This window comes from Abramis brama (assembly GCF_963993115.1).
Source record: "Abramis brama genome assembly, chromosome: 18".
In the NCBI taxonomy this organism is placed as follows: Eukaryota; Metazoa; Chordata; class Actinopteri; order Cypriniformes; family Leuciscidae; genus Abramis; species Abramis brama.
In genome coordinates, this window is record NC_139980.1 from 23283836 (window position 1) to 23304459 (window position 20624).

A 20624-nucleotide genomic window follows, 5' to 3' on the forward strand; every position below is an offset into this window, starting at 1 on the left:
TGGCCAAGAACAACTGAAATACCCGTTATGAATGCCCGTGCAGCCGTGCGCATTTTAGTTTCACTTCCAAATTAGCGCCAGTTCGGGGGCGAATTGCTTGAATGTGAGTTCAGTAGCCTATTATTCTTAATGGAAAACAAAACTACAAAACAGTACAATGACAAATTCGCTTAAATAGGTGCTTTTACACCAAATAGTCATCTTGTCAGTCATCTCCTCACTCTCGTGATTAATGAAATCTGACTCCTGCTGCTGATCTTTGCTGCGACTCTCATTCAGCTCACAATTTATTAAGCAGACACGTTCAGTTTTTAATTGTAGTGTCTGTTCTCCAACTGTAACTGAACTAAACGGTTTTATTGAAAAATAATAATAATCAAATCGACGGTGGAAGGCGGTGCCGCGGTGGGCAAGTGATATAACCGGTGTTGCTTCCGAACACCGGTAACACCGTTAACACCGACTATCATAGCAAGCCTAGGTGTAACGAATTATGGTAACTATAACAACTAATAGATAACAAGGAGAACACGGAAACAATGAGAACAGGGAATGCACTTCAACATAAAAGTCCATACAAAACAAAAGACACAGAACTGGGATCATGACAGAAACACTGCTGTGTGTTGCAGTTCTGCTGAGGCTTTTGTTGGAACTTGTATATTATTGCAAAATAGAGCAAACAATACTGACAATACTAAGTCCCCCTGTAGTCAAAAATGTTATCCCTGAAAATCCAATCTTATCCCATCTTTGATCACCAAAATGACATATTTAAACTTTTCTCTTGAGACTCCCCTGCTAGTTTGCTGTTAATGATATGCTAAAGCCCACCGGCACGTTGACCTGACCGTGTTTTTGAGACTGTCTTTGGTTTACTGCAGTTTTAAGGTGAAAATAATCAGCAATGGTGTTGAATTTGCACATGGTTTGTCTTAAAGCATATTAAAAACACCACAGAGACATATAAACAACATTAAAAACTTTAAAATATACGTCACATAATATTACCCTTTTGTTTGTTGAACTGTTGTATAAATTCAATGTCACATTTGCAATCGTGTGGATATTCAGGAAAAAATCCATTATTTCTTGTATAATATATTATCAACATTAAAAACAAAAACTCAGGATGTGTTTTTGTATCAAAGAAAGTCTAAGTCGATCTCTATGCACCAGTGGCGAGGCTACATAAGGGCCAGGGTGGAACTGGCCCACTCATTTATTTTATTTTTTTTGTGGGAAAGGAGAAAATCATACATAGGCCTACATGACAACAATAATCGTTAAAATTCATGAATTTAGCGGATGCCACTCCCAAAACTTTGCAGCGTGTTAGTGGCTGCTGGTCAAGCAAAAGATTTATTCAAATTCTAAACTGATGTATCGCCTAGAAAGCGCGGAAAGGAGCAGCTCTTCAGAGCACAAACGCAGATCGTGTACTGTAATTATATTGTTTACCAAATCGCCAATACGTACTCGGTTACCTAATGTAACCTCGGTTCTCTCTAGAAGAGGGAACGAGTATTGCGTAAGTTGCTTACGCATCGGGAAAGTCTTCTTTCTTCGAGATCTGAAGCCAAAAAATTATCCTTAATTTTGTATTCATTGTCAACGCAGTGCGGCAGCCGGCAGACCTAGGCAGGCTGTATAAGCGTGCTCATTGGCTGCTCGGCGGCAACTGCTTAAGCCTATCAGTGAGCACTCTGAAACGTGGCCACCAATGAGGGCGCTTCGTGCCCTCCACACCCTTCTAACCGTCAGAATGGGTGTGGCCAGCGTGTATATAACCAGTGCTCAGAGGCTAAAAAATCTGGTTTTCGCAGTCAGAAGCGCAAAAGCTCGTGGCGCGACACGGCAGGTTACGCAATACTCGTTCCCTCTTCTAGAGAGAACCGAGGTTACATTAGGTAACCGAGTACGTTCTCTTACGAGAGGTTCTCTCGTATTGCGTAAGTTGCTTACGCATCGGGAACCCTTAGTCAACGGCGTGTGCGCCGAGCATCCAGCCCATGAATCCCAGGGAGACCGGGGAAAAACATTCTGCTGGAATAGGTGGCCGGTCGGAGAGACGGGCCAACACAGTACAAAGCACTTCACACAATATAAGAAATAGAGCGGCGCGGCCGGTCTATAAGCGTATAACAGTGCAAATTAGTAGGGCCGGCAGAGCGAGCCCACACAGTACGTATGCTAGAATAGGTGGCCGGTCGGAGAGACGGGCCAACACAGTACAAGCACATAACTCAGTACATATAAATAGAGCGGCGCGGCCGGTCTATAAGCGCATAACAGTGCAAAATGGTAGGGCCGGCAGAGCGAGCCCATACAGTACACAAGCACTTATTAGGGTAAGAAAAGAGCGACATAGTCGGTCTGTAATGAAGAGAATAGACCCCCGCGCCACAGAGTGGAATACGGGCGGCCGGCAGCGCGGGCCAACACCGGAAAGCAGCGCGAAAAGGGGAATGAGAAACAGAGCGGTCCAGCCGGTCTGAGTATAAAACACTTCACCCCAAGTACCACACCAGACATATCGTCAGCATGAAAACATAGTCTGCAGATGAGAGGCTGGGCAGAGCATATATGTCAGTTACACTGACAGTAATTTTGCCTGTAAGGCGGGAACTTCCAGGTTATAAAACCTCACGAATGTCGACGGGGAGGCCCAGCCCGCCGCCATACAAATATCGTGGATAGAAATTCCGCTGGACCAGGCCCACGAAGAGGCCATGCCTCTAGTAGAGTGGGCTCTGATACCCAGAGGGCACTGCAGGTGTTTGGAGGCATAAGCTGCTGCAATCGCGTCCACTATCCACCTGGACAGGCTCTGTTTCGAGGCGGCGAGACCCTTGGTGCGTCCGCCGAAGGAAACAAAGAGCTGCTCTGAACGCCTGAAAGCGGCGGAGCGCGTGATGTAAACTCTCAGCGCCCGGACAGGGCATAGGAGGTTATCACTGTCCCCATTATCGGATGCTGGCAGAGCCGAAAGGGAAATGACTTGTGCCCTAAAAGGGGTTCCAATCGCTTTGGGGATGTAACCGTGTCTCGGTTTGAGAATGACTTTCGAGTCGTTCGGTCCGAACTCAAGACATGCAGGGCTAACAGATAGCGCGTGCAAATCCCCCACACGTTTAACTGAAGACAGGGCTATCAGAAAAACGGTTTTAAGCGACAAGTACTTTAAATCCACGGATTCGAGCGGTTCAAAGGGAAAAGCCTTCAGGGCCTCCAGGACCAAGGACAGATCCCAAATGGGAACCGAGGGGGGCCGCGGGGGATTCATCCGTCTAGCTCCTCTGAGGAAGCGGATAATGAGCTCGTTCCTTCCTATTGCCCGGCCGCGCGTCGTCTCAGCGAACGCTGCAATAGCCGCCACATATACTTTGAGCGTGGAAGGGGACCTGCCCTTTTCCAACAGCTCTTGTAGGAAGGAAAGCACCCGCGGGACCCCGCATGCGCGTGGATCCAAGCTCTTAGTAGCGCACCATTTAGAAAACACTGACCATTTAGATGCGTAGAGCCGTCTCGTAGAGGGAGCTCTAGATTGTGTGATCGTGTTCATGACCCCTTCTGGCAGGTCAACGGGTATCCGTTGATCACCCATGCATGCAGAGACCAGCGCTCTGGATGGGGATGCCAGATCGATCCACCGGCTTGGGAGAGGAGATCCTTTCTCACCGGGATCGGCCATGGGGATGAGCGCGACAGCCTCACTAGCTCTGGGTACCAAGTCTGGTTCTCCCAGCGCGGGGCTATAAGAGGCACTGAGTGGTGCGTTTCCCTGATCCTCGAAATGACCTGTGGCAACAGGGAGATCGGAGGAAAAGCATACAGCGGGAGGCTGGGCCATGTCTGGGACAGCGCGTCCTCGCTTTTCGAGAAGAATCTCGGGCAGTGAGCATTGTCTTCCGACGCAAAGAGGTCGATTTCCGCTCTGCCGAATAGGCGCCAGAGAAACTGGACTGTCTAGGGGTGCAGGGACCATTCTCCCGGGGGAATGTTGTCCCTGGACAGTCTGTCTGGACCGATATTCAAGTGGCCCGGCACGTGCGCGGCTCTCAGCGAGCGCAACGAGCGGTAAGCCCACACAAGAAGGCGTTCTGTCAGCTTGCACAGATTCCTGGATCTGACACCGCCCTGACGGTTCACATAGGATACCACGGACATGTTGTCCGAGCGGACTAGCACATGGTGATCCTGTATGAATGGGAGGAAGCGCTTGAGCGCGTTCTCGACCGCTATCATCTCCAAACAGTTTATGTGGAGGCATTTTTCCTGGTCTGACCACAGGCCAAAAACCGGTTTGCCCTCGAACAGGGCGCCCCAACCTGAGGTGGAAGCGTCCGTCGAGATAACTTTGCGGTGTGAGATGGCTCCCATTGTCACTCCCCGCTGGTACCAGTCGGCCGCTAACCAGGGCTTCAGTGCTGAAACGCAGCTCTGAGTCACTCTGATTCGGATGCCGCCGGAAGCCCAGGCTCTGTGAGGCACTCGGGCATTCAGCCAGCGTTGTAGCGGGCGCATCCGCAAGAGACCCAGCTGAAGCACTGCTGCAGCTGAGGCCATACAACCCAGCAACCTCTGAAATGTTTTGAGAGGTGCGGTGCTGCCCGGCCGGAAGGACGCGGCCAGGCGTCGAATGCAGCGCGCGCGCTGTGTCGACAGGCGGGCCGTCATTGCCACAGAGTCCAGATCCAAACCCAGAAAAGAGGTTGATTGACTGGGCACTAGCGAGCTCTTGGTCCAATTGACCGTAAGCCCCAGGCTGTCCAAGTGGCTTAGAAGCACTGTTCTGTGGGCGATGAGTTCGGCCTCTGACTGTGCTAGAATCAGCCAATCGTCCAAGTAGTTCAGAATTCGCATTCCCCGACCCCTCAGGGGAGCGAGAGCCGTGTCCATGCACTTCGTAAACGTACGGGGTGCCAGAGACAGGCCGAACGGCAGGACGGTGTACTGATATGCCTGACCGTCGAAGGCGAATCTCAAGAATGGCCTGTAACGGGGTATTATCTGGATCTGAAAGTACGCGTCTTTTAGATCGAGAGATATAAACCAGTCCCTCGGGCGAATCTGCGCGAGAATTTGTCTGGTTGTGAGCATTTTGAACGGTCTTTTCATAAGAGCCTTTTTCAAACGTCTCAGATCCAAAATCGGTCTGAGAGCTCCGTCCTTCTTGGGAACGAGGAAATAACGGCTGTAAAAGCCCGACTCGCTCATGGAAGGGGAAACCGGTTCTATAGCCCTTTTTGCCTGCTTTATGCGAGCGGGCTCTGTGAGAAACACGGGGTTTATGGTGCTTGTGTGCAGAGGTGAACACAGATAAGTGGGCACATTTACTGCATTTGAAACACATACAGCGCGAGTCGCGCGACCAGGCATAATGCTCTTTTCGAGATATCTCTGGGTCGCCGTGAAAACGGCGGTTGTGTGCAGGCGAGAGGGTGAATTCACCGGCTCGTTGGCTGCGAGATGAGGGTCTGCAGTAACCGTAGCAACGGGGACTGACAGAGCGCGAAGCTTTGACGATGGTCCGGCCGCGGCGGGACACGATCGTCGCTTCTTTCCTCGGGCTAGGAGGTTTTTGCAGGCTCAGGCTTCACCGCGATCCTCTGCCGGGGTCCCCGGGGAGGAGGCGGCCTGACGCGGCTGGTCGAGCGAGAGCGAGGGCGGCCGCCCTGTCGTCGCTGCGAGGACGGAGGTCGAGCTGGGCGCTGGGCAGAGGTTTGCGCAGGCTGGTCACGAGGACGGCGTGCAGCAGGCCTGGAGTGCCGAGGCAGAAACAAATTCATAGCCTGTGTGGTCTTCTGAACCTCCGAAAAGCGGTCCACGATCCCGTTTACCGCTGGGCCGAACAGGCCGGTGGGGGAGAGGGGGGCGTTAAGGAACACCGCGCGCTCAGACTCCCTCATATCCGCGAGCGTGAGCCAGAGATGCCTCTCTGCGACAGTCAGAGAGGCCATGCACCGTCCAATGGCCTGGGCAGCGGATTTCGTGGCGCGAAGGGAGAGATCCGTCGCGCTCCTCAAATCCGTGATGGAAGCAGACTCCGAGCCCTTCTCATCCAGATCACGGAGGAGGTTAGCTTGGAGGATCTGCAGTATGGCCATAGAGTGGAGTGCAGAAGCAGCCTGTCCGGCGGCGGAGAAAGCGCGGCCGACGAGGGCTGATGTGGTCCTGCAAGCCTTAGACGGGAGGGCAGCCTTTGAGCGCCAACCAGAGGGCGGGCAAAGGTGCGCTGCGACCGCCTCTTCCACGGGGGGAATGGCATTATACCCCTTCTCAGCGGCGCCGTCAACCTGTGAGAGCGTCGATGAGGCGTGTGAAGAAACTCTCGCGGAGAATGGAGCATTCCACGATTTAGAGAGCTCGCTGTGAAGCTCAGGCAGGAAGGGCGCGGTTCTGGCCGCTGGCTGTCGGCGGTGATGATGAAGAAAGCAGCCGTCGAGTCTGTTCGGTGCTGGCTCCTGAGGAGGAGACCAATCAAGGCCCAGCTGTTCAACAGCTCGCGTGAGGAGGCGTAAAAGTTCCGCGTCCTCGCCCGCTCGAGTACGGCCCGTCTCCTGGACTGAAGAGGAGGCAGTAGACCACTCCTCGCTGTCAGAGGCCAGGATGGAACAGCTGTCTGCGGCGCGTTCATCAAACTCGTCCGCCTCATCCCCTGAAGCGGCGGCGGCGCGGGCGGGAGCCGGCGGCTGCGCGGCCGGGAGGGGGGGCGGGGAAGGCGAGAGGGAAGCTCGAGGGAGAGGATCCGGCGAGCTTCGAAGCGCCGCTCACAGCGACCGCCGGAGACCGACGCGCGGCCCAGCAGGGACAGGCGGAGCGACCTCCTGGTCGAAAACTTCAAGTCGAGCCCGCAGGGTCGACATTGAAAGTTCCTCGCACTCAGGGCAGCCGCCCGTGGAGAGTGCGGTGGCGGCGTGCTCGCGGCCCAGGCAGAGAGCGCAAATGAGGTGGCGGTCTCCGTTGCTGAGCGGAGCGCGGCACGAGCCGCAGGAAAAACGGGGCATTTTGAGAAAAACGCCCCGTGCTCTTTTAGATAGAGAGAAAAGTGTGTCGCAGTAGGCGAACACACAGCAGTAAAAGGATATGACACCGGATAGCGTAGCAGGCACGGAAGGCTGAAGGCGGCGAAGGCGGCCGGCTTCTCCAGGCGCTGTCCTAGGCTTGCTGGTCGCTGGTTTCAACGGCGGCGGCTCTCAAGATCCAGCGATGCGAAGAGCTTCGCTGAAGACAAGAAAATCTGATTTTTTAGCCTCTGAGCACTGGTTATATACACGCTGGCCACACCCATTCTGACGGTTAGAAGGGTGTGGAGGGCGCGAAGCGCCCTCATTGGTGGCCACGTTTCAGAGTGCTCACTGATAGGCTTAAGCAGTTGCCGCCGAGCAGCCAATGAGCACGCTTATACAGCCTGCCTAGGTCTGCCGGCTGCCGCACTGCGTTGACAATGAATACAAAATTAAGGATAATTTTTTGGCTTCAGATCTCGAAGAAAGAAGACTTTCCCGATGCGTAAGCAACTTACGCAATACGAGAGAACCTCTCGTAAGAGAACTCTATTATTATTCTATTATAAAACTGATACTAGACCAGCAGTTATTAGCAGCTTTCCCAGGAATCAGAAGCAGCAGCATGCAGTGGTTTGAGTGAGAAAATCTCAAAATGAGATCTTAGAACGATAGTTGACAATAAATACTTTTGGTAGGTTGTCGCATTCTATACTAAATCTTAAACAGAATTTTGCTAATTCTTGTGTATCTTTTTACATGGCTTTCTGGAATAACTGATTTGAATTGTTCAATTGCAACATTCTACAGTCAAACCGGTTTATATATATATATATACACTCACCTTAAGGATTATTAGGAACACCTGTTCAATTTCTCATTAATGCAATTATCTAATCAACCAATCACATGGCAGTTGCTTCAATGCATTTAGGGGTGTGGTCCTGGTCAAGACAATCTCCTGAACTCCAAACTGAATGTCAGAATGGGAAAGAAAGGTGATTTAAGCAATTTTGAGCGTGGCATGGTTGTTGGTGCCAGACGGGCCGGTCTGAGTATTTCACAATCTGCTCAGTTACTGGGATTTTCACGCACAACCATTTCTAGGGTTTACAAAAAATGGTGTGAAAAGGGAAAAACATCCAGTATGCGGCAGTCCTGTGGGCGAAAATGCCTTGTTGATGCTAGAGGTCAGAGGAGAATGGGCCGACTGATTCAAGCTGATAGAAGAGCAACTTTGACTGAAATAACCACTCGTTACAACCGAGGTATGCAGCAAAGCATTTGTGAAGCCACAACACGCACAACCTTGAGGCGGATGGGCTACAACAGCAGAAGACCCCACCGGGTACCACTCATCTCCACTACAAATAGGAAAAAGAGGCTACAATTTGCACGAGCTCACCAAAATTGGACAGTTGAAGACTGGAAAAATGTTGCCTGGTCTGATGAGTCTCGATTTCTGTTGAGACATTCAGATGGTAGAGTCAGAATTTGGCGTAAACAGAATGAGAACATGGATCCATCATGCCTTGTTACCACTGTGCAGGCTGCTGGTGGTGGTGTAATGGTGTGGGGGATGTTTTCTTGGCACACTTTAGGCCCCTTAGTGCCAATTGGGCATCGTTTAAATGCCACGGCCTACCTGAGCATTGTTTCTGACCATGTCCATCCCTTTATGACCACCATGTACCCATCCACTGATGGCTACTTCCAGCAGGATAATGCATCATGTCACAAAGCTCGAATCATTTCAAATTGGTTTCTTGAACATGACAATGAGTTAACTAGTGTTGCTTTCGTCAACGAAAATTATGACGAAATATTGTCGTCAACGAACCGTTATCACCTGACGAAAACGAGACGAGACTAGACGTAAATGCATGGTCATGTGACGATGACTAAAATACACGTATAATGCAATATCGTTGACGAATAAAAACGAGACTAAATGTGGTTTAAAAAATAAAAACTATGCTAAAATGTCTCTTCATTTTCGTTGACCAAAACGAGACGAGACGAAATGTTATAACGTCACGACGAATGAGAGAGTTGTGCGTGAACACATAGCTTTGTCGGCTTTAAATTCTGGATTGCGATCTGGTCACCCGATTATCAGCGAATTTAACAATATATTACTCCATTAGTTATTCTATTATGTCTCATTGATATATTTGACACATTCATAATCATTACTTTTGCCGGTTCTTTGTGACAGCTGTATGTTATTGGCAGCGTCTCTGGTTACATGAACACGTCACCGCATCAGCGCCAGAACATGGAGATTTTATTTTAGAGAATAATCGCACAACCTATTCGATATCCTATAATGAAATAAACTAATCGAATATCCAAAAATCGTGACTCATCCCTGCATGGAATCTCGTTTCTTTTCCCAAATCTTCACTCACGTCACGTCTCGCCCATTTTCTAAATGTAGCCTAGTATAAACGTTTCTTGGTTCGCTTTTAATTAGGCCTATTAGGCTATATTCGTATTCTTTACTGTGGTAAAGTAGAAAAACGCTGTAGGACAGATAGCCTACATTTGTACTTGCATGTCAAATTCTTTTTAACACAGTTTGTGCTTATTATACTAGACAAAGGGCGCGTCAAGTTTAGTTGTAAAGCGCGTTTCACACGCGCGGGTGATTTTTAGTTTCACTTTCTCTGGCAGCGCAATCTCAAACATAGCCTAAATATTTCGCCCTTGTGGAGGATAAAATTCGCTCTTCAAACCAATTTACATCAAGTAGAAAACACGAAGATATCATAAAGAGATCGATGGAGATCGATATCTTCGTGTTTTCCTGCTCGTGTCCCACATCCCTCTCAAAGCGCAGAGTGTATATCACGCGTCTTTGTGTGGAAATATAAAACGAGTTTTTTTTTTTTTTTTTTTAAATAACCCCCATTGTTGGTCCATTACCGCGGTGGTAAAAAAAAAAACCTGCCACCGTCACAGCCCTAAATATAGGCCTACTAAATAGCCTATAATAAGATAGCCTTGTTTGAAATTCTATATTGACTGGGTTAAATAGAATCGCATTACTAAAAAGAGACTAAAATACGATTTTCATTGACTAAAACTAGACTAAAATGTCATCAGTTTTCGTCGACTAAAACTAGACTAAAATGTCATCAGTTTTCGTTGACTAAAACTTGACTAGACTAAAAAGAGTATGAATGTGACTAAAACTAATAAAAACTAAAATGACAGCCAGACACAAAGACTAGACTAAAACTAAAATTAAAACAGGCTGCCAAAAACAACACTAGAGTTCACTGTACTAAAATGGCCCCCACAGTCACCAAATCTCAACCCAATAGAGCATCTTTGGGATGTGGTGGAACGGGAACTTCGTGCCCTGGATGTGCATCCCACAAATCTCCATCAACTGCAAGATGCTATTCTATCAATATGGGCCAACATTTCTAAAGAATGCTTTCAGCACCTTGTTGAATCAATGCCACTTAGAATTAAGGCAGTTCTGAAGGCGAAAGGGGGTCAAACACAGTATTAGTATGGTGTTCCTAATAATCCTTTAGGTGAGTGTATATATATATATATATATATATATATATATATATATATATATATATATATATATATATATATATATATAATGACTGCCAAAATCAATACTTTGACTGCTGCCAAAACTCTCCTACACTGTTTTTGTTTCGTGTCTCTCGTGTCACATAACACATTCTTTCTTCTCACGTCATAAAAAAACCTCAAATCAACATTTTATGTCTTTTTATTTATCTATTTGGTTATTATAATTTGGGTCCTGATCAGCCTCTTTGGCACTAGTTTGTGGTAATAATGACTGTTAAAAAATCTTTTATAAAAGTATAAGGTTCTGAAGCTCTCATTCTTCTCATACTTTTGTAGAAGACGTCTGTGTCTAGCTTTTCTGGCTGCGTGCGGAGACTCCAGCTGAATGGCCGCTGGCTCACCTCGGCCTCCACCAGTTTTGGGGTCACACCCTGCTATGAGGGCCCCTCTGAACCAGGGACATACTTCACTGAGGAGGGAGGATATGTGCTGCTGGGTAACATACTATTCATCTTTATTACTCTCCCTCAAATTCTCTTAATTAAATGCTTTAGTGTTGAGAAAGAGGAGACCCTATTCTCACCAAATTGCTCAATTGACTGCTAGTGTATTCCGCTATACACTAGCAGTCAAAAGTCTGGACACACTTGAATGAATTTTCTTTTCTCTTGAAGTTTCTTATGACCTTTAAAATTGTTTGATCTGACAATATGTGACATATGCTTGATTAATTAGTTGGAATTAGTTTCGTAGACACGTATACATAAATCAAATGGAGAAACAGACATGAGATGCCCAGCATACAGTACTATATTAACTCCTTCAGTAGTGTTTTAAAAGCATTGCAGAATGCACCTAATGAAGTTGGTTGAGATCATACCCAGATCATTGCAGCTTTTGTAATAGTTGTGTAGGGGTCCTTTATGATCCTAAGAATTAAACAGTCACTGTTGGATAGGGTTCAAAAGAAACTGAAAAAACAAAGAATGTGCAGGAACTGGAAAATTATTTACTCAAGAACAGTCAACAGTTTAACTTCTCAGGACAAGCAAGGGAGTCATGAACAACTATCACAAAATGAAATGTTATTTCACAGTTTTGATGATATTGTTATTATTATAAAATGTGGAAAATAGTACTGATAAAGAAAGGGTTGGTGTGTGCAAACATGTGGCTCATGTTGAAAAGATCTGCTTAACCAGCTACAGTGGCCTTAACTGGTCAACAAGCTTCATCAGAATGACTTTCGCTGGTGAGAAACATTATGGTGAGAACCAAACATCTGAACCAACTTGGAAATTTATGCTGATCTTGCACTAGAATACAAAAAAAAAAAAAAAAAAACTCAACACAAAAGTGAGAGCCACAGACAGACAGAGGGTCCTGCGAGAAAAGTGGAAGGTGAAATGCCTCTTATTGCCACGCTGCAGCGATCTGATTGGTTGTTGCCGACGTTGGGGAAGATTTAAGCAGACCTCAAGGTCTTGGGAAACAGTTTCAGCTGTTGAATGTGCGTAGAGAAATTTCACGCCCTGGTGTGGTGTTCAGGGGGTTACACATGCACATAACTCTGCTAAGCTCAAGAGGACAATCCCAGCATGTAGAGCTAAACAGCTGAATATGAGAATCAGATGTCTCCTTGTCTGAATGTATTAGCCATCTTGCAGTTTGAATCGAATCCAAGGATAATATGCTGACATAAAGTATGTTCTTCTCCTGACATGCAGATGACTCCTTTGATTTTGGCTCAAGATTTAAGCTGGTGATGGAGGTGCGTCCTCGTGTGGTGTCAGGAGTGCTACTGCATGTCTTCACTGGAGAGAAGGAATATCTCACCCTGTACATCTATCAAAGCCAGGTCTGAAGATCTGATCAGAGATTCATTACAAACATCCTATGCTGTGTGATCACATTTCTGTCCTTGAAATAGCATTAACTTATCACTGAGCCAAGCCTTAAAATGATTACTGACTAATCAAGAATAGGAAATGTTGCTGTCAGACAAGTTTTTTTTTTTTTTTTTTGGTAATGTAAGCCTTTGAGAAAAGCAATATACTTTAGCATTTAATAAGAGTGCTTATTACAGAAATAATACACTTTAAAAGAATGTAATTAACTTTGCAATGAATGTAATGTTTTTGGACACTTCATTGCATGGTTTTTACAAATACATGAAAATGTATTATAGTTATAAATGAATATTAAATGCATTTAGTTGAACTTAAGGGTACTTGTTTGACCCACTTAAGTAGGACTTAAGTACATCTTAAAAATGCAATTTCAAACTTCTTTTGTCTTTGAAATATGGTTAAAGTGTACTGATGAATGTACTTGCATTCATGGTAAGCAAAAATTTACTTTAGTTTAATTTATATTGAAACTTGTATGTCATTTATTACATTTTCTAATGATGAAGTTGCAATCTAGTACATTTAAAATATATTAACTTTAAATGTAATATCAAATAACACACTATAATTAAAATCAGTGTTAGTCAATCCATCAAAATAAGTGTACTTCTTTAAAAACAATTGAAAATGTACATACTTTTTTTATTTTACATTATTACAAAGTGCACTTTTTAAAAGTTTAAGTGTGTTAAGTGCTCTTAAGTGGTCTTTTATTATATTATATTATATTATATTATATTATATTGTATTATATTATATTATATTATATTATATTATATTATATTATATTATATTATATTATATTATATTATATTATATTATATTCCAAGTAAAGTTGTTCTTTAAAAAATATGCTTTTAAGATATGAAGTGCACATTTAATACAATTAAGTACACTTATTTTTCACAAGGGAGTCTATAGAAGGGCTGTCCGTTTGGATGGCTTTAAAAGAATGATAAAGAAATGATCCAAAAATATGTTAAAACGTTGCCCGCTCCTGGGAGGGTACACATAAATGCTCCAAATCTTTTCCAAAACCTTTTCCATCTCTCAACATGATCAGAAAGGACACCTACATTTGCTCCAAAGTTCATTAATGTTATTTACTTGTTATAAAAATGTACTTGTTATAAAATAATTTTTTGTATTGATATAAAGCAGCATATAAAATAATATAGAATAATTTCATTTATGAGCCCATTTTACTGAATATCGCACTGTTCACAGAAATCTCAGACTGATTTCTATGGGAAATGTTGTGATTCTGTTTGAGCGAAGAACAGTGACCAAAGAAGATGCAATGCAATTACAATGCAAAAAGTTCATGTGGCCCTGTGCATGTGTTTCCCTTCTTGCAAGAGATAATTAATAGGAAGATTAAAGTCATGTGATTGATTTGATGGGGTTTTGTAGGTGGTGGTCGTGGTGAATAATGGTATCCGTGAGTTCTCCACCCATGTGTCTCCAAAACAAGAAATCTGTGATGGAAACTGGCACAAGATCACAGGTAGAGACTTAAAATCCATACACTTTATATGGTTATAATGTATCATTCCATCAGTCTCGTACTTTGTGCTTTCCTTAAATCATCAACATTTCTAACTAAATTATTTTATAAATATTACATTTTCAAATACATTACTTTTTTCTTTCCAGCTAAGACTCAATTTCTACAGAGAAATAACCACTCATTAAAGATTTGCTCAGTTGTATATAAGGCTCAGTTAAATGTGTTGTAGAGAACTGTGATGTTATGGTGTCTCAGATTCCTGCAGGGCAGTGAGGCAGCAGGTGCAGGGCCATCATTAAGCATGTTAATGTTGTTCTCTCCAGTGATCAGAGATGGTCCCGCGGTGCAGCTGGACGTGGACTCAGAGGTCAGTCACGTCGTGGTGTCTGTCAGTGAACCAGCGCAGAGCTCCAGCGCTCCAGTGTTTATTGGAGGAGCTCCAGGTCAGTCACCACTAATGTTCAGAGACAAGGGCCACACATAAAATATACATTTCATTGGGGTGGTTATAGGATGTCCAGATTTGTCATGGTGGATTACGGGACAGGATGGACAGCAACCGGGGGCTCCCTTTTTTTCATGAGACATTTTATTTCATGACAATGATATATATCATATATATATATTTTATTGTTGTTATATAAAAAAAGAACAATGAAGCAAATTACAAACAAGTTACAATACGATAGTTACAAATTAAATAAACTGTTTTTCAGGTACAGTAGGTTTATTTAACCTGTATACATTTATTTAACATCTTTTGCTGTTTCTAATATACTATATATGATCTAATATACTGACCATAATTGTTTTGTTTTTTTATCATTTGAAACATCAGAAAGTTTTATGTTTTAAACATTTAGCTTGAAAGTGTGTTTGTGCTATCTTTAAACTGCAATACTTTTTTAATGGAAACACACACATTTTAAGTTTTGTTAAAGAGTCCTAGTACTTTGGTGCCACTTTTTGCAAACCAGCTTACAACAGTTTAAAAAGTGGTGGTCCCATTTTATAATTACGTGTCTTTAAAGCCAAAGCACAACCAAAAAAATGTTCTTGCGCAAAATGCATGCAGTTTTCTTTAACCACTAGTGGGCCAAAAGTTACATACCCCCGATTTCACAGATAAGGTTTAAGCTAGTCCCAGACTAAAATGCATGTTTGAGCTGTTTGAAATGAAAGAAACTTGCACTGGTATATCTTAAAATATGTCAGTGTCGTTGTTTTGTCTCAAGATGCACACCAGTAATGTTTTTTTTTTCTTTCTAAGGCACGTTTATAAAAGCTACTTAAATGCCCTATTTGAACTACGACAACTACTACACTAAGGCTTTGTTCTAAGCCTTGTCTGTGAAACCAGGCCAAAGTAGTTAACACTTAATATAAAGTGAGTCCAATTTGGCTCATCCAATCAGATTTTAGAGCTGGAACTGTCAAATAAAAACTGTGCTTCTGTAACTCCTGAACATAATGTGAGCTTAGGCTGTTTCTTTCAAATGCTACTGTAAGAGTGTTCATTCCCACTGCAATGTCAATACTTGTCAAGTATGAATGGTTTATGCCCTTTTTGTCTTGTCCAGACTCCATGCTGTCTCCCAGTCTCCTCAGCAGGAGAGGCTACACAGGCTGCATGAGGAGCGTGTCTGTGAACGAGTCTCCTGTGAGCTTCAGTAAAGCGGCGCTGGTCAGCGGAGCGGTCGGTGTTGGCTCCTGTCCTGCCGCTTGAGCCACCACAGAAATACACATGCCTCTTCAGCATCATTTATATTTCATTAATGACTAATGAGCTGTAAAACAGAGCACACTAACCTTTATGTTAACTTGATACCAAAGGTTCTTAAATTGACGTATATGTAATATCTATAGAAACCTTGTACTTTTTTGCACAGAATATTAACAAAGCCATACAGTAAGAGAGAGAGGGAGAGAGACTATATAGTCATGATACTAAATAAAGTCCTTCACTCACTGCTTTATCTGAATACTTTTCTTTAATAAAGCTGGTGTTTTCTGATATTTGTTTTGTATCTGTAGCTGGGTTAATAGACAATGGGTGTGATGATGAAGATGTTGAACTCCTGTGAAATGTTAGGCAAAGTTAGAACATTTGAACAAAAGCATTTTATATGTGATCACTGAACATAAACATGAATTCATATTCATATTATAAAAATGGACTTTAATGTAAATATTAAAAGAATATATTAACAACTTATCACTTGTGCAGAAGTGGAAGTAGAAATTAATAGTTAATTGTAAATAATTGACTGACTTTCTTTTACAATATGAAAACAAGGTTTATAGTTCAGAGACATAAAACCGCTATTTCTGATTGGGATGTGTCTTAATGTTACAACAAGATTGTGATCAAAAGGCCAATAAAAATACTATCTGAAAACCTATATGGCCTTATCAGCTCCCATTATAGCTACATATAACAATGAGAAGTGTAAAATATAATGTTAATAAATGATGATAAAACCACATTAAAAATATGTGCACAGGCTCCAAAGAACAAAAAATAACATTCTAAAGACAAAAAAAAAACAGCCATATCATTGTATAATAAACATAAAATTGGTATTAACAAAATATTATAATTATTTTTTTTATAAACTAAACACAACAAAATTCCAGATTTTTAATTCTTATTTAAAATATTCTTGGAAAGTACAAACGGGGAGGCCTGAAAAATGATTAACCCTTTCACGCATAGTGGTCACTACAGTGGACAGCTATTAAAAAAGCATTTTCTTGAATTTGCACGGGTTTTTATGGCAAAGTTGCACATCAATCTCTTCATTGGACCCTGGTGCATCATCCTATAAATTGCAACCAAGTGGCAAGCCTTTGTGTTTCGATTTTTTCCCCCTCCAAACCAAGATGGCCAAGGGTCAGTCAGACATGCCAAGTTGCTCCAGAATATCCACCCATTCCTTCTATCCTAGGAGACTCTTGTAGGTAAAAAAAATATTGCAGCATAAAGCAATATCTAATGAGTCATATCACAGTAAAATTTTCCAAGTTTTGATTTTAGATTGAGAGAAAACTCTGATTAATCACATGTCCACTGTAGTGGACGTCATGCATGCAATGGCTATATTTCAGCTACAATTCATAATTATAATGTGAATATTGTTTTTGAAATTTAAAACTTAAAAACTTAATATGCATGGACTTTTTCTACTGTAAATAAATGTATTTGTATTATTAGAATGTAATTTTCATTGACATCGAAAAAAGTCATGTGATTACATAATGTATGACACTTGTAATGCACTACTTTACTTGTTAGATCAAAAAGTAATCTGATTTTATAATGCATGTTATTGTAATGCGTTTTTTTACTAATAACATCAAAAAGTAATCTGATTACGTAATGCATGTTACTTTTAATGCGTTTCTTTACTCATAATATCAAAAAATAATCTGATTACATAATGCATGTTACTTGTAATGTGTTTCCTTTCTCATAACATCAAAAAGTAATCTGATTATGTAATGTGCGTTATTGTAATGCGTTTTTTTACTCATAACATCAAAAAGTAATCTGATTACGTAATGCATGTTACTTGTAATGCGTTTCTTTACTCGTTACATCAAAAAGTAATCTGATTAGGTAATGCACATTACTTGTAGTTAATTACTTGTTAGATCAAAAAGTAATCTGATTAGGTAATGCATGTTACTTGTAACACATTACTTTACTTGTACCATCAAAAAAGTAATCTGAATGTGTTATGCATGTTACTTGTAATGCATTACATCCAACACTGATCATTTCAGATGAGATTGAAAAAACGTATCGCTAGGTTTTCTCAGAGGAGGGCTATGATAGAAATGTGCATGTCCATCTTGAACATAATCAGAATTATCAGCTAATAAGGGTAAATCTCCATACTCTGGTGCACTGGAGGGAGCATCTGAGTGGTTTCCACAGTTGTAGCTTGACAGGCTGTAGAAAATTCTGATGGAATCACGTCCTCATGTTCTGATATCATAGATACGCGAAGTGCAACTTGTATGAAGTTGTATGAAGCCATTGCAATATTTTGCATTTATATTTTTTGTATATATTTTATAGTTTTCACATTATTTGATATAATTGTATTGATTAGTTTGTTAAATTCACATACTTTATCTGTTTGATTATTGTCTTATATTTAATACAGTATATCTTCAGTTTAAACCAAACGCATGCTGTCCACTCAAGTGGACATCTGAAGATCTCTTTGAAAAATTTGTAAAAAAATAAAATAAAAATCAATTCTTGTTTTTCATGCCCTAAGAGCAATAAAAACACATAGGAAAAAAATCCTGACTGAGGCTATCATAATTCATGCATGAAAGGGTTAAAGGAAAATGATAAGAGGGAAAAACTACAAACAGAACAGAACTTCCTGTCGCGCTGTGAAACGTCATCAACCGACGACGCTTTTGACTCCAGCGCGCGAAACGCCCACTGTTTCTATAGCAAACAACAACGGCCAAAGAACAAGCGATAACTTTTACAGATGGACGTCGTTTACTCATCGATAGTGTAACAAGTTTCTATTTAGTTTGATGAAATTGCATGAACTAAAAAGATGACACAGTCCATAGTAGTCCAAGGTAAGAGAGTTCGTCTTTAATGGTCACACTGCTGCGTGTCAGATGCTTGATCTGTGGAAAAAAAGCTTTTGCGGGTGTGTGGTCTTTTAGAAAATATTAATTTGTCAACTCAGGGCCACTGATATGGAGGACTTGGTATGCCACTTTCAAAGTTAAATGAAGAAATTAGTTATCAATGTATTATTAAACAAATGAAAATGTACTTGAATACGTAAATCCCTGTTCAAATTGACAAATAAATATTTACAAGTATGTAAGTAAGGATCCCTTTCCATCTAAAACTAGAAGTGCACCACCAGACCATCATCAATCATGTCTCACCTGGAGAAAAAGGTCAAGCTGTCATTGGTGCTCAAAAACGTCTTGATGCCCCTGGGCAAGAATGTGTGTCTTCTAGTTAACGTTACCTCTTCTTTTCTCCTCCAGTTGGTCAGTGTGGGAATCAGGTGGGCTGCCGCTTCTGGGACCTCGCGCTCAGAGAACATGCACATGTCAATCATGTAAGAAATCATTTTTTGACAGTATAAGCAGCTTTTATAAACGTGCCTTGTGTGCGTCTTAAGACAAAACAATGGCACTGACACATTTTAAGATATGTCAGTGCAAGTTGCTTTCAGTTCAAACAGCTCAAACATGCATTTTAGTCTGGGACTTGTGTAAACCTTGTCTGTGAAACTGGAGGTGGGTGTCTAGAGATTTGCATTATTTAAAAGCACACTAAAATAATTTAGACATGAAGAGTTTTTTTTAGTGATTAGTGGTCGAGAAGTGAATGGTGGAGAGAGAGAAATTATCAACTAGAAGTCTTTATAGAATGTAAACTGGAAAATCAGTTTACACGTGTTTAGTAGGGGTGAAACAATACCCTCATGTCACAATTCGATACATATCACAATACTGAACTCGCGATACGATATTATTGCGATACTCCAAGACATATGATAAAAGGTTAACAAAAAATGTACTGTTTATTAAACTGATAAATTTGATATTACATTGTGTGTATAAATGAATATTCTTGGACTTGGTGCTGGAAACCCAAAGCACAGGACAATAGAGACACCAGAATAAAAATATTCATGATTCTGAAGCTGAAAATAGTTATTTTAGACGAATATGTTTCTCTGTCACTGACTAGATACATTTAAAATAATGTAGGCCACTTTTTTACACAGATATTCCCCTATTGCATTATTATACATTATATGCAACATTATATATAATATTTTAATGTAGTACTGACACTAAAACTCTGAAAACTTTAATTTTTTCTCACATAGTAATTTTTTTTTTGGGTGAACTATTCACGATACATATTGTCACTATTCACGTCACGATACATATTGTTGCATTTTTGTATTGCGATATATTGTGACACGATATATTGTTACACCCCTAGTGTTTAGATTTATATACTGTGCACTCAACCTGAGAAACTTAAAGTACATAAATTGGTGAATTATTTCAATGCTTATCAAGAGACAACTTATTTATATAATTTGTAAAAAGTACCAAATCAATGCTTAGAAATGTTGCTATTTAAGTTTTGAGTGTTTAATCTACAAGGGGGAAGAGGGTGCCAAATGTTCATAAATGACCCTGGTTGCATGTGTTAAATCTAGTAGTTTTATATAATCTTAGTATCGTTAAAAAAAAAAAAGAAAATCAAATGTTTTTTTCTATAAAAATCAAACCTTTTTTCTTAGTATTTCAGCTTCTGTTATTTAGATTCAGATAATATTTACAGTAAGATTTACATTTAATGTGTAAATCTCTCTAAAGGCCTTTTCACACCAAGGACGATAACTATAGCGATAACGAATATAAAAGATTAGCAGAGTTCACACCACATCTATAACGATAACGGCACAGAGGATATCATTGGAATCACTTTCAGAATGATTTGCTGATGTATGCCAATATTTTTCAACTCATTTTGACTGATAGTCAAGTCAAATCACCTTTATCTATATAGCGCTTTTTACAATACAGATTGCATCAAAGCAGCTTCACAGTGGTAAG

At 41.7% G+C, this 20624-nt stretch overlaps 2 protein-coding genes across 4 annotated transcripts in view; both read left to right on the top strand.

The window, feature by feature from the left end:
• lama4 (laminin, alpha 4) overlaps positions 1–16007 on the top strand; it is a 95824-nt gene extending 79817 nt beyond the window's left edge. Inside the window, exons 36-40 of the mRNA XM_084091114.1 lie at positions 10908–11067; positions 12299–12429; positions 13895–13988; positions 14315–14434; positions 15572–16007. Of these exons, the coding sequence (XP_083947240.1) occupies positions 10908–11067; positions 12299–12429; positions 13895–13988; positions 14315–14434; positions 15572–15717 (651 nt within the window). The 3' untranslated portion in view covers positions 15718–16007. The remainder of the gene's footprint in view (positions 1–10907; positions 11068–12298; positions 12430–13894; positions 13989–14314; positions 14435–15571) is intronic.
• The window catches only part of tube1 (tubulin, epsilon 1), a 212764-nt gene that overhangs the window by 135228 nt on the left and 56912 nt on the right, over positions 1–20624 (top strand). For 2 of the 3 annotated variants that reach the window (XM_084091128.1, XM_084091127.1), the window contains exons 1-2: positions 18415–18602; positions 19029–19102. In XM_084091128.1, coding sequence (XP_083947254.1) covers positions 18578–18602; positions 19029–19102 — 99 coding nt within the window. In that variant the 5' untranslated portion in view covers positions 18415–18577. Of the gene's footprint in view, positions 1–18414; positions 18603–19028; positions 19103–20624 lie in introns of those variants that run through there. The other variant, XM_084091129.1, reaches the window with a different exon arrangement.